The sequence below is a fragment of the Rhinopithecus bieti genome, unplaced genomic scaffold, assembly GCF_001698545.2.
Source record: "Rhinopithecus bieti isolate Rb0 unplaced genomic scaffold, ASM169854v2 scaffold_2432, whole genome shotgun sequence".
In the NCBI taxonomy this organism is placed as follows: domain Eukaryota; kingdom Metazoa; phylum Chordata; class Mammalia; order Primates; family Cercopithecidae; genus Rhinopithecus; species Rhinopithecus bieti.
The window spans coordinates 3,655,704-3,669,057 of record NW_016804136.1 but is presented as its reverse complement, the minus strand read 5'-3'; the positions used below and the strand labels follow the sequence as shown (position 1 = coordinate 3,669,057).

General features: G+C 42.9%; 1 protein-coding gene across 2 annotated transcripts in view; it reads left to right on the top strand.

Annotated features, from left to right (window-relative positions):
- The window catches only part of DCLK3 (doublecortin like kinase 3), a 48,855-nt gene that overhangs the window by 18,480 nt on the left and 17,021 nt on the right, over positions 1-13,354 (top strand). The window contains exons 1-2 of one of the 2 annotated variants that reach the window (XM_017866546.1): positions 5,560-5,623; positions 6,302-8,178. In XM_017866546.1, the coding sequence (XP_017722035.1) occupies positions 6,727-8,178 (1,452 nt within the window). In that variant the 5' untranslated portion in view covers positions 5,560-5,623; positions 6,302-6,726. Of the gene's footprint in view, positions 1-5,559; positions 5,624-6,301; positions 8,179-13,354 lie in introns of those variants that run through there. The other variant, XM_017866549.1, reaches the window with a different exon arrangement.

The window sequence follows — 13,354 nt, the reverse complement described above, 5'->3', positions numbered from 1 at the left end:
CATCTTTTTGTTGTATTGAATATTACCAGATAGTTTAAAACACCTAATTCATTTTGTTTAGTACACATAATTTGTAAATGTTTATAGAGAGAGCATGTGTTACTTGGGTCCTATAACAATTTTGATTATCTCTCATTTATTTTCTTGTGTTACTATAGCTTTTAGGAGCCAAGATGAAAATTCTGAAGTTAATACTGACCACAGACATAGGTTTCTTTGGGTTTTAATTAGACACATGAGTTATTTTAAAATGACTTGGAAAAGGCAAAATCTCTTTAATTGTGATTTAAAAAGACAATATAAAAGAGAAATCTTTTATTTTTTTCTTGATGCTAAACTTAATTAGCAGCTAATCTTGTAACAGAGAAAAATAATTATAAGTAATTAGACAGGAAACGGGGTTAATGTGACTTACAGTCACTCTGGTAGCCTTTCTAGCATAATAAGGTGGAGAGCTGATCATCGTGGAATCAGTTTATGTTACTTTATCTAAATTGTGGCAGCAGATAAGAGACCCACTTTCTGAGCATCAAACCTATTAGAGGCAATAACGGCATGCCATGCTGGTGCAGTTACTGAGTTTATTGGCTCACCCCAGAATCAGAGCATCCTAGGACTGATGAGCAGAAACTCCGTTTATCTCCCCAGCAGACCTGTTTGCTTAGGTTTGCTGGAGTGTTTCTTTTATTATCTCGTCCCTACTGGTTTTTCATTTCAGCCACTATGTGAGTGACAAATTCATCCTGCCGAGTCACATTTAGCATCGTATTCTCTTTGGCCTTGAGATGTACATCTACTTGGAGGAAATTCAAGGTTACAGGACTTATTTTCTTTATGAACAGGTGAAAAATAAGCACAAGTTGAGTGCTCAGTCTAGGCAGAGCAATGCACTGGACATTCTCAGCAGTGAGTAAGACATTAATGCCATTTGGCAGGTAGTGAAACTGAAGTTCATAGGGATTAATTAACGTTCCCATGGTCACACAGCTAAAAACAGCTTGTCAGAAGTCCTCTGGCCCATGGTCAGTGTTCTTTGCGCTAAAATGAAGCTTTCTCAACCTGAAGCAATGTACTGCTGTCCCCTACCTGTATTAGCCATTCTTCAGAAATGCTACTTTGTCAAATTTCCTGTGGTAGATGGATGTTTGTGATTATATTTTCTTTTCACCTCACTTATCTAATGTATTTAGGAGGTCTTTTGTGTGATGTTTACTGGTGCTGCAATTAGCAATGCTGTTATTTATGGTGAGAGCTGGAAGACTGAAGCTAGACATTTGTGTTTGATGTTAGGGTTGGGAATTAGTTCCCCAAATCTTGTGTGCTTGCTCTCTGTATTGGGGCAGAGTTGGGGGGTTTGCATAAACCCTGGTCTCTGCTTTTGGAGAGCCTACAGTTTAGTTGAGAGGGAGAATGTTTACACCTACTAAGATGAAGTAACAATTAGCTGAGATGTGCAGCAGGCAAAACCACATCTTCCATATTCTGTGGTAGGTGTTGGTCTCAGGCATTCATGCTAAATTTTGCTTTAATGAATGAGCAGGTCTTCAGAGGAGGGAGCTATCACTGTGAACTTATGAGGACAGAGAAAGTTTGGGAGTAGAGATGGGTCTTAGGCTTTACAAGATGGTGAGGCTTGGATGGGTGGGGAAATGGAGGTGGAGTGGGTTGGAATTGTGAAGGGCCTTATGTGTCAAGCAGAGGAATTTGGGTTTGGACCTCAAGGAGGCTAATAAGGAGCTACTGTAGGTTATTGAACAGATGGATGACTTATCAAAAGCAGTGCTTGCTCTTCTGTATGTGTGGGGTTAGACTGGCATTGAGGAGAGACCCTATAAACATTTATATCTTGGTGTATTGAAGTAGAAGCAGCAGTTTTGTCAAGTCCAGGCCAATTTATGTTGCCGTAGGAAGTTAACAGAAAAATAAGGTGTTAATAAGAACATATTTTCCCTGTGTTACTTCCTGGGACGTGGCTGGCTTGGTGGCTGAAGACAGAATTAGCATGTTTAATTTTTACTATCTATGGCTTCATAAACAATTTACTGTTGATGTAGGGACAGAGTACAGATTATTATCCTAGGTTATACAGGTCGAGTGAGTCTCCCTTATCCAAAATGCTTGGGACCAAAAGTGGTTTTTTATTTTTTTTTATTTCAAGGAGTTTTTTTTTTTTTGATCTTGAAATATTTGCATTATATTTACCAGCTGAGCATCCCAGATCTGAAAATCTGAAGTCTGAAATGCTCCAATGATCATTTCCTTTGGTAGGTATGTCAGTGCTCAGAAAGTTTGCAGGCTTTGGAGCATTTTAGATTTTGTATTTTTGGTTTTCGGATGCTCAACTGGTATGAGGGTGAGCCACATGAAATTTGTTTTTGATGGTTCAAAATTGGTAGAACTACCAGCAATTTCGTATGGTTCCATTTTACTGATTTTGTAAGTAAAGGTGTTGCTGGAGCTGAGTGGACTCGGGCAGGCCTGTGGCTTTCTAGTAAGGTTGATTGGGGTAGGTTCTGGACAGTGGTGCTTAGTGGGAGACTGAAAGTACTCTGTGCAGTTGTCCTGGGGCATGAGCATGTTCCTGGAGACTGAGCCCCAGGCCTAAAGGATATGCTGTGCTCTCCCTGATGTTCGTTCTCCCTGCCCATGGACCAGGCATTCAGAGTCTTCTTCTTTTTCTCTCTTACCTGTAAAGACTATTTTAAAAGAGGAAAGAGGTCTTGTGGAAGAGAAGATAAAAATCAGTGCATCCCAAGGTTGCATTTTCCTGGTGCTTCCCAGTACCTTGAAGCAGTCATAGCTAGAAGAAGTGCAATTTCAGTAGGTCCCAGTTATGCTAAGGAGGTGGAGACCGAATTCTCACTTTTGCTGTAGACCAAGGAGCTTTTGAATGAGCTTGTGAATGCCTGGGCAGTGGAATGAGCATGTCTGATGCTGGTGTGGTGGAGGCTGAGCTGTTCTCTCTTTACATCCTTTTACAACATGCCCTGGGATGGAGGCTGCTCTTATGGAGCCCATTCTTTGTTCAGGGATGGGGTGTTCCCAGGTTGCTCTCCTAACCACTAGGGATCAGGGCAAGCTTTGAGTTAGGGTCTGCTGAGATTGACTGAGCACAGAAATCCCAGAGAGAACATCCCCTCTTCTCCCTACCCAGCTCTGGGTACCTTTGTGCCAAGTCATCCATTACCACACTCAGACTCTATAATTCCAATGTTTGGGAACTTGAGCCCACTAGTCCTATTGTAATTTGGCCTCTTTGTCACTCTATGTTAACACTCAATACATAAAGCTCATTACTGTCAGTCCTGTTCCATGAGCACTGCTTTATGCCTCCCTGACATCCCATCTTGGACCTTTTAGGAGGGTTCAGGGGCTCTCCTGAACCTCATTCTATGCTAAATGTTCAAACATCCTTAAGTATTCACTGAATGTTCCTTTGTCCTATTGGTTCTCCCCTGAGGATCCCTCTCCTATTTCTTCCCTATAATGAATAATTCTTCCTTTCTAGGGACTATAGATTTTGAAGGTAGAGCTCAGAATTTAGCTCCCCAGGTCTGCTTCAGAACTATTATTTTTCTTCCCTCCTATAACACCTCTCCTTAGCTGAGGCTTATATCATGCGGTGATACAATATACACCCTTGCTTTGCCACTGTCATATAGTGGCTGGCCATTCATTTCTCCATATTACCAGTGTCTTCATCTCCATGTTGAGTCTTACCTTCATCTGTACTGACCTCAGTGGCCATGTGGACGACTGGTCCAGCCCTATGTCTTGGTTCCTTTGCTATGTACTGGGTGGCCTCCACCTCATCAGGTGTTGAAAGCCCAACTCAAATCTTGTCTTCCTAGCACTCTTGGTTGCTCATTCTTATGGTACTTCATTGGATTTCATTACATCCTCTTTATGCCTCTAGGTTTTCCTGGTAGGTCTGCCCTCTTGTGACCACAGCCAGTAGTTGATCCTTTGGGCCTCCCTATCCTTTTCCCATATCTGCTTGGAAAATGCTCAGTCCAGGATATAGGCTAAAATCTCTTTCTCTGTGCCTATACTGAGTCTTCTGGGAAAGTAATCAGGACTTCATTTACTTAGTCTGACAGTATGTATCAAGGATCCTACTGTGTGTGAAGCACATAAGAAAAACCAACAAGAACACCAGCCCTTTTGTGCACATGAGTTTGACAGTCACCTTCCTTGACACCCTTCCTCAGTTCCCCAATGCAGGAAATACAAGCTAGTATTCCTTCTGTAGCTCTCTTTCTTTCTCTTAACATCGGCTATCTCAGACAAAAATGGAGGCAGATTAATTAAAGAGGCTGTGGGAAGAAAGAGGATAACAGATGTCCATATACAGTTTAACTGTAAATGTGATTGTTAAGCTCATAAATCGGTGGCGTGTGGGAAGATCAGTATCAGCCGCTACCTTGTCATCTCATCTGACACCTGCATCTAGATGGAAATCGTCTCAGAACAGATTGTACATTATAATTAAAAAACAAAAAGCATTCTGTGTAGATTTGCTGGGCCAAAATCCCATCCTGGCACAACTGGAGTTTCTGCTATAGTTGATTCAAGTACACTTATAAATGATTATCTTAAATTTCTTTTTAAAGGAAGCATAAACAGCAGATTCTTCCATGTAGGATATGACATATAGGTCCTGTAGGGTAACTTTAATAATTGTCATCCCACCCTTGTGGCTTAACTGAGTGACACATTCTGTTCTTTTCCAGTTTCTCTTCCTGACCTGGACAGAAACTGAGGAAATTAAACCACTCCTGCCTCAGCTGCTTTACTCTGGCTAGGCATAGTCAATCAGGAAATACAAAAGTCTTGTTTTATTCATGTACATTCTCATTATTTAAGCTCTGAACCTTGGTTTCTTTACTTTTTTTTAATAAGAAGAGGGAAAGCCATCTGGACAAGGAAATTTTTATATCTAGATTGAAACCTCCTTCAATTTTCCTATACTAACTCTAATGCAAGTGGATCTCAGTCAGAGCTTTAAGAAATACCTACCATATCATGTTGGCCCATGAGTTCTTGTGATGCCAGGTGAAGCTGTGCACAGTAGACTTCTACCTTATTGATAGATTATACTACTACTAAAGTGAAATTATAATATGAAATAGATATTAAAATCATAAGGATGGTGTTAATAACTAGCAACTATTGTGTCCTTACCATGTGTCAGACACTCTCTTAGGTAAGTTGTAATTTGATTATTTATTCTTCACAAAAACCCTGGGAGAGAGGTGTAGCATTCTTACTTTATAAATGAAAAAAAAAAAAAAAAAATGAAATACAAGTAATTTGCCCAAGTTCACACAAGTAGTCCGTGGCCGTGCCGGGATTAAAATCCAGATCTGTCTTAAACCCTGTGACCATAACCTCTTCGCATACTACTCGACCCTGAGTGAGTTCAAAATCAAGCTGAAAAAGAACTGTTCTTGGCAAGGAGATGGGTAAGATTGGGTTTTTCAAAGTTCTGGAATATTCCTGCCTCTTGTTGGCATTTCATGGGCAGCAAACCTGGCCTTTCAAAGTTCTAGAATGTTCCTCTTGTTGGTGTTCCATGGGCAGCACAACTGGCCCTTTTTATCTCAGTTGTAGATCCTTGAAGGTCAGTTCACTTTGGGGTAGCTGGAGTTGTGTTTACAGAGTCAGGCCTCACCTTGAGAGGGCTCCTGTATTAGTCCCTTTTCATGCTGCTGATAAAGACATACCTGAGACTGGGCAATTTACAGAGAAAGGTTTTCTTGGACTCACAATTAGTTCCACATGGCTGGGGAAGCCTCACAATCATGGCAGAAGGCAAGGAAGGGCAAGTCCCACCTTACATGGATGGCAGCAGGCAAAGAGAGAATGAGGAAGATGCAAAAGCAGAAACCTCTGATGTAACCATCAGATCTCGTGAGACTTATTCACTACCATGAGAACAGTATGGGGGAAACTGCCCCCATGATTCAATTGTCTCCCACTGGGTCTCTCCCACAATATGTGGAAATTATGGGAGTACAATTCAAGATGAGATTTGGGTGGGGACATAGAGCCAAACTGTATCAGCTCCCGAGGTGTGGCCCATCCTGGGGGCCTCTATGCTGACTCTGTTCTGCACTCTTGGTATAGAGGAGACTGGGAATTAGACCTAAGTATAAAGGCTCCGTCATTTCTAACAGACTCTCAGGAACCACACTTATAAACTGTAATACTAGAATCAGTCATCTTTAGTAAAGTTTCGGTGAAGGCTAAGGGCTCTCTGAACCCATCTTAACACTCTGTTGTCCTTTTCCTGTTGCAGGACAGCAAGGCCTATGTGACCATTCTCTAAAATATTTAAGCTCGAGAATCACAGAGCGGAAGCTGCAAGGCTCCTGGCTGCCTGCCAGCCGAGGGAATCTGGAGAAACCATTCCTGGGGCCGCGTGGCCCCGTCGTGCCCTTGTTCTGCCCTCGGAATGGCCTTCACTCAGCACATCCTGAGAACAGCCCGCTGAAGCCCAGGGTCGTGACCGTGGTGAAGCTGGGTGGGCAGCGCCCCCGAAAGATCACCCTGCTCCTCAACAGGCGATCAGTGCAGACGTTCGAGCAGCTCTTAGCTGACATCTCAGAAGCCTTGGGCTCTCCCAGATGGAAGAATGACCGTGTGAGGAAACTGTTTAACCTCAAGGGCAGGGAAATCAGGAGTGTCTCTGATTTCTTCAGGGAAGGGGATGCTTTCATAGCTATGGGCAAAGAACCACTGACACTGAAGAGCATTCAGGTGGCTGTAGAAGAATTGTACCCCAACAAAGCCCGGGCCCTGACACTGGCCCAGCACAGCCGTGTCCCTTCTCCAAGGCTGAGGAGCAGGCTGTTTAGCAAGGCTCTGAAAGGAGACCACCGCTGTGGGGAGACTGAGACTCCCAAAAGCTGCAGCGAGGTTGCAGGATGCAAGGCAGCCATGAGGCACCAGGGGAAGATCCCCGAGGAGCTTTCACTAGATGACAGAGCAAGGACCCAGAAGAAGTGGGGGAGGGGGAAACGGGAGCCGGAACCCGGTAGCAAGCTGCCCAGGGAAGCCACTCTAGAAGAGAGGCACGCAAGGGGAGAGAAGCACCTCGGGGTGGAGATTGAAAAGACCTCGGGTGAAATTATCAGATGTGAGAAGTGCAAGAGAGAGAGGGAGCTTCAGCAGAGCCTGGAGCGCGAGAGGCTTTCTCTGGGGACCAGTGAGCTGGATATGGGTAAGGGCCCAATGTATGAGGTGGAGAAGCTGGTGAGGACCAGAAGCTGCAGGAGGTCTCCCGAGGCAAATCCTGCAGGTGGGGAGGAAGGGTGGAAGGGTGACAGCCACAGGAGCAGCCCCAGGAATCCCACTCAAGAGCTGAGGAGACCCAGCAAGAGCACGGACAAGAAAGAGGACAGAGACCCAGAGGATCAAGAAAGCCATGCTCAGGCAGCAGCCAAGGCCAAGAAGGAACTTGCGGAAGTTCTTCCTGTCACAGAGGAAGGGCTGAGGGAGGTGAAGAAAGACACCAGGCCCATGAGCAGGAGCAAGCATGGTGGCTGGCTCCTGAGAGAGCACCAGGCAGGCTTTGAGAAGCTCCCCAGGACCCGAGGAGAAGAGAAGGAGGCAGAGAAGGAGAAAAAGCCATGTATGTCTGGAGGCAGAAAGACGACTCTCAGAGATGACCAACCTGCAAAGCTAGAAAAGGAGCCCAAGACGAGGCCAGAAGAGAACAAGCCAGAGCGGCCCAGCGGTCGGAAGGCGCGACCCATGGGCATCATTGCCGCCAATGTGGAGAAGCATTATGAGACTGGCCGGGTCATTGGGGATGGGAACTTTGCTGTCGTGAAGGAGTGCAGGCACCGCGAGACCAGGCAGGCCTATGCGATGAAGATCATTGACAAGTCCAGACTCAAGGGCAAGGAGGACATGGTGGACAGTGAGATCTTGATCATCCAGAGCCTCTCTCACCCCAACATCGTGAAACTACATGAAGTCTACGAAACAGACACGGAAATCTACCTGATCCTGGAGTACGTGCAGGGAGGAGACCTTTTTGATGCCATCATAGAAAGTGTGAAGTTCCCGGAGCCCGATGCGGCCCTCATGATCATGGACTTATGCAAGGCCCTCGTCCACATGCATGACAAGAGCATTGTCCACCGGGACCTCAAGCCGGAAAACCTTTTGGTAAGCCTTGACTTTGGATGGTATGGGAGAGGGTGTTTTTAGAATGTGGGATAAAATGGATGTCAATTGCTTTATACTCTGTCACCTTTACACACTAGAACTTTACTTTTATGTTAATACAACATAGTTTTCCAGTATTTAAAACTATGGTTATAGGTCATAAGTTGCTGAGATAAATTAGTTTTGATTAACTTATGGAAAAAGAAACCTTCCAATTTAAATAAAATGGAAAATGTCTCATCTCTGGGAGAAAAATGCGTCTGTCTTGATAGTGACCCGCGTGAACTTAATTTCTTGGTACTTAGGTACTGGGGTGCCTCCTGGTGGCAGCTCCCCCTGAGGCTTTGTGTGCATCGTTCACCCTCCCGCTGAGATGCCACTTTGGTCTTTTTGAAGATAATGCTTTGCTGAGCAGCTCAAAAGGTGCAGTGCTGTAAGGATCTGTGAAAGGAGTGCTGATGAGGCTGGCTCTGGAGTCAGATAACTTGGGTTTGAATCCTGGCTTTCTTAGTTGCTTGCTCGAAGACAAGCCCTTTATCTTGCTGGACCTTAGTTTCATCATTTTGCAAAAGAGAAATGGTAATAGTGCCTATTTTGGAAGGTTGCCTGCAGTTTGAGTATGGGAAAAAGTAAAGCAGCCCCTGACAGCTGGGAGCTGGCCTGACACTCTTATCTCAGCGATGCCATTCTCCTGTTGAGCATAAGCAATTTCACAGATCACAACATCAGATAAGGCCACTCTGTGACCATAATGGCTCAAGACAAAAGCAAAACCCCTTTATGCGGATGTCCAAAAGCAGATAAAAATAAGAATATTGTCCAAACCACAAATAAGGTCACATGTCCCCTTTGTGGCTGCTGTGAGTGACTGAGTGCATTGCTTCATCCTTCCTACCTTCATTAAGAATTATTAAGATACCTGATTATAGAATTACCCCCACGTGCTGACACTATCCAGCCCAGAGCAAAACCCTGCTTTCGCGAATCCTCCCCCAAATCATTTAACACAGCCCACATATTGTCATGAGTCCTTTAAACACTCTCTTACTTTGATTTCCAAATCCCAACCGTGTGTGTTCTCGGTTATTGCAATGAGTTGGTATATTAATGTGTTTGAGTACAAGTGTGTGCCAGGAGGTCTTTGTCATGATGACACTGTCACCCTCTGGCATGTTCACCCACTTTCTTCTTTATAGCCCTGATCACCACTTGATAGAGTCTGTATTTACCTTTCTGTCTCCCTCCTGTTATTGGAGAGAAAGTTCCATGACACCATGGACTTTGTTTCATTCAGATTGTGCTCTCAAACCCAGAACAGTTCTGTCACTTGGTCGACATTTAATACGTATTAGTTGTATGAATACCTAAAGGCCATACCATGCTGCCTGGGAAGCAGCAAGAACTCTATCAGTGGCAGAGACTATCACTATTATTATATTAAAAACAACCTTGATATCAAGGTGAATCTCATGAGTAAGCATTCAAAGTCACATCACTGCAGATAAAGCAATAGTGAATGGACACAGTGATTTTGATGGGCCATATTTTGGCGAGGAGCTGGAAAGGTCCCCCGGGGGGAAGGGATTTATGCTATTTTCTTTAGTTTCCATGGCTGTAGACTCAGCCTGGAGACACTATCCCAGTGCATTCGCCTGTCTGTAAACTGCTCTCACAAGCAGGTGAAACACTGAGTGAGTCAAACTAATTATCTGGTGAAATTAGGTCTATGTTGACCACTAAGTCGAGCAACCTTGTTTTTGTGTTTTTGTCCTAACTCATAGAATTACAGAAGCAATTTGACTGGTTGAATGAGTGGTCTGAATTACTCTCTTTGAACAATTTCATTTTTTGCATTAGCTGGAAGTCCTCGTCCTTTCTTTACTCACTTTTTGATTGTTCCTGTCTTTTGGGTCTGAGCCCAGATGTCTTCTATGTGCAATGTACTGTATGCTCTTTATTATGGACACTTTGGAATTGCAACAGAGCAGTGTTCTTTAACAACTCTCTGCTTCTTTCACTGAATAGCCTAAGCAGGAGAGATCCCTTTCGAGGCCTAAGGAGGTCCCCTGAGCTGAACATTTCAGACATGTGCCTACTGTAGCATTATAACAGTTAAACAAGTTCTCAGCTATGTGGAATGAGATCACTGTCTTTTGGAGAGAGTTAGCTTAGTTTGCATTTTCTAACAAGATCCTGGCACCAGTCAGTTGAGTCGACCCATCTCTTGGGCAATAGAAGCTCTCATTTGTGTGGAGGGGTTTATCAGCTCTTTTTGAGATGGAGAAAGTCAGCACTGTTATAGATCACATGGAGGGTGGTTTGAGGAAGTAGGAAAACAGCAAGGAATATGTTTAATATGGACAAGCTACTTGCCTCTGGGTAGTTCTTCATGGTTTAAATGTCAGTACATGCATGTGTTAGTGCTCAGGGGCATGCAATGGAATTGTGTATGTATGTGTGTGTGTGTGAGAGAGAGAGAGAGAGAAAGTGAGAGAGAGAGAAAAAGAGAGAGAGAGAAGGCAGACTACAAAGTGGTGTAATTTTTTCATTCTAAATGCATGAGCTTTTGTTTATTGGAATTGATCCCAATTGATATGTAGACCCTTTCTTTTTTTTGATTTTGAAGAAAGCCTATATACATATATTTCAAATAAAAAATCTTTTTTGTGGTGTTATGGCTTCTTCAGAAACTGTAGAAAGCTACATATTTGAGCCATCTTATGTGGAATAGGTTAATATATTTGTTTTCCTATGGATAATTTGTCAGCTTGCATTTATCAAAACGGACAGGTCTGGCACATTTATAAAACATGTTTATCCTTTTTCTGGGTGAGTAAAGTTTAACATATTGTTATGTCAGAAGTCTAAATGCTATCTGATGTCAGCGCTTTTTGGTTTTTCAGAAAGAGATAGAGATAATGTTGGATTGACAGTTGACTCGTCCGGGTTTAGCAAGGTGTCATCTCTAAAGCTGCTGATTTAATTACATTGCAAATTTGTTTGGCCTTCTAAGATTTAAAATATTAATAAATATCACATTGGTGACTACTGTCCATAAGTTGGTGTTCTTCAATTGCCTTTAATTTAGTGTTTTGCACTTGTGTTGAGCTTTATATTGTCAAACTAATTGTTTCTGCCTTTAATGGATGGCTGCTGTGTCTGCTAAGACCTGTCTTTGTTAAGCTTTGGGAAGTGATTACGTCAGAACTAACTTTTGATTACACAGCTGATTGCAAGTGTTGCTGCTTTTAGAGACTATCTGTATGTGCTAAAAGCTCCTAATGAATATAGCAAGCTTATAATATTTTAATCAACAGAAATATTTATATCTGATAATTGGGCCCTAGAGTAAAATTTTAGGCCTACGTTACTGAGTTTATGTATTTCTGCTGATCACATTTCCTGATAAGATGATGGTGCTCTTCTTCCCTTAGGGTTATTTAGACTCCTGAGATCTTACAAAAGAAGTTTTAATTATGAGAATTTCCAGCTTGCAGAAATACCAGTGTTAATTGCTGCTTCTGCCAGTGTGTGCTCCTAGGAGGAGTTGGAATATGCTGGGTGATGTTGGCTGGGCTCTGTGGAAGGAAGTGGGGAAGCAAACAGGAGCTGGAAGAGTGATGATGACTAGACCAGCTCACACACACGGTGGAAGGGCACAGGCCAGGTTATTTATAGCTGATGGCTGAGAGATTGTATTCAGCAAAGAAAGCTGGGTGAGCGGGATGGGGAAAGAGACTGAGGAGATGTCAGACATGAGCATTGAGTACGGTCATTTGAGAAAATTTCTTCCAGAATAAGGGGAAGAGAAGGATGTGTTCCTGCCTGGAAATAGAGTGGAAAGGAATGAGTAGGGTGGGCATGCTGCTACACCTCCACTAGCATGTAGGGTGCTCATGTCTCTAATTCTGCTACTGCCCCCAGACTAGCTGTTATAGCCCTGGAGTGCTGGGAGCAGAGATCCCCGAAATCCAGGAGAGATGGTGGTGGGGATAGTGGGAACAGGTCTCAGCTTGGTCAAGGACAAAGGTTGTACCCTCTTTCTGGTCTCCTGCTGGTTCTAGGAAGAAACAGGCTTGTCTATATATTTACTGGTGAATATGACTAGGACAGGGCAGTGACTGGTGTCCCTAAAGGTGGCAGAGAAAATCTGGAAGGATAAAAAGTAGCCAATCACACTTCCTGCTCATTCTACCTTTACAATGAATCTGTTCAATCATTTTCTTGGTCTGAATTCTGTAAGTTCTTTTTCCCTTCTACTCTGATATATAAGAATAACTCACTGATTATTACTGTGGTAGTCACTGGTTCTGCAATGCATAATTCTCCTTGATCAGCAAGGTTTCTCTTCTACCAGCTTCAGTTTCAATCTCCTTTCCCTTAGCTTCTCATTAATAGTCCAAGTATTCATGAACGCATTTATACCCCAATCACATTAAGAAAAAAACTAACAACAACTATGAAGTATACTTAAGTTCTACTTAATAAAATAAAGAAATATTAATTTCAGTAATAACATGAAATTACCAAAGAAAAAGTACAGTGACACAAGTCTTTAGGTCATTGGCCCATTTTGATCAAGTCATTGAGAATGCTGTTGTTATATAAAAGATTGAACTCTAGAGAACTACGGGGTATATTCTTGTCAGAAATCATTGCAGTTATGACTGTAGGTTTACATTGGTAAGACAGGCTCTCAGTATCCATTTCAGCAATTTCCAGGACAATAATAGTATCTGTACACTCAGTGAACTTACGTATTTCCAGGGTTTGGCCACATAGGCAGAGGTTACAGAAAATTTCTCATAGTCTTCAAAATTCTAGATACTGGGTCATCTTGAGGATTGAGGTTTTCTTTCCTCTGTAAGTTCCTTTTGAAACATCCACCTGAAAGGATAGGTGTCTAATAAGTTACTGTCTGCAGTAAGTTATCAACAACAAAGACAATTTTAAAGTATGATTCCTATTTATCAACTTGGTGGATATCTGCTAAAACTGTGACTTCATTTCATCAAGGAGGCCTGAAGATCTGGTCATTTGGTAAAGGAAAATAACAGCACCTTCCTTTAGTCCACTTAATCCCTGTGTTCATGTATGTTATCACCTCTCTAAAAGAGTATATTCTTGTGAGTCATTTGAGGATCTAAGATTAAGTTTCTTAAAACTCTTTAAGGGC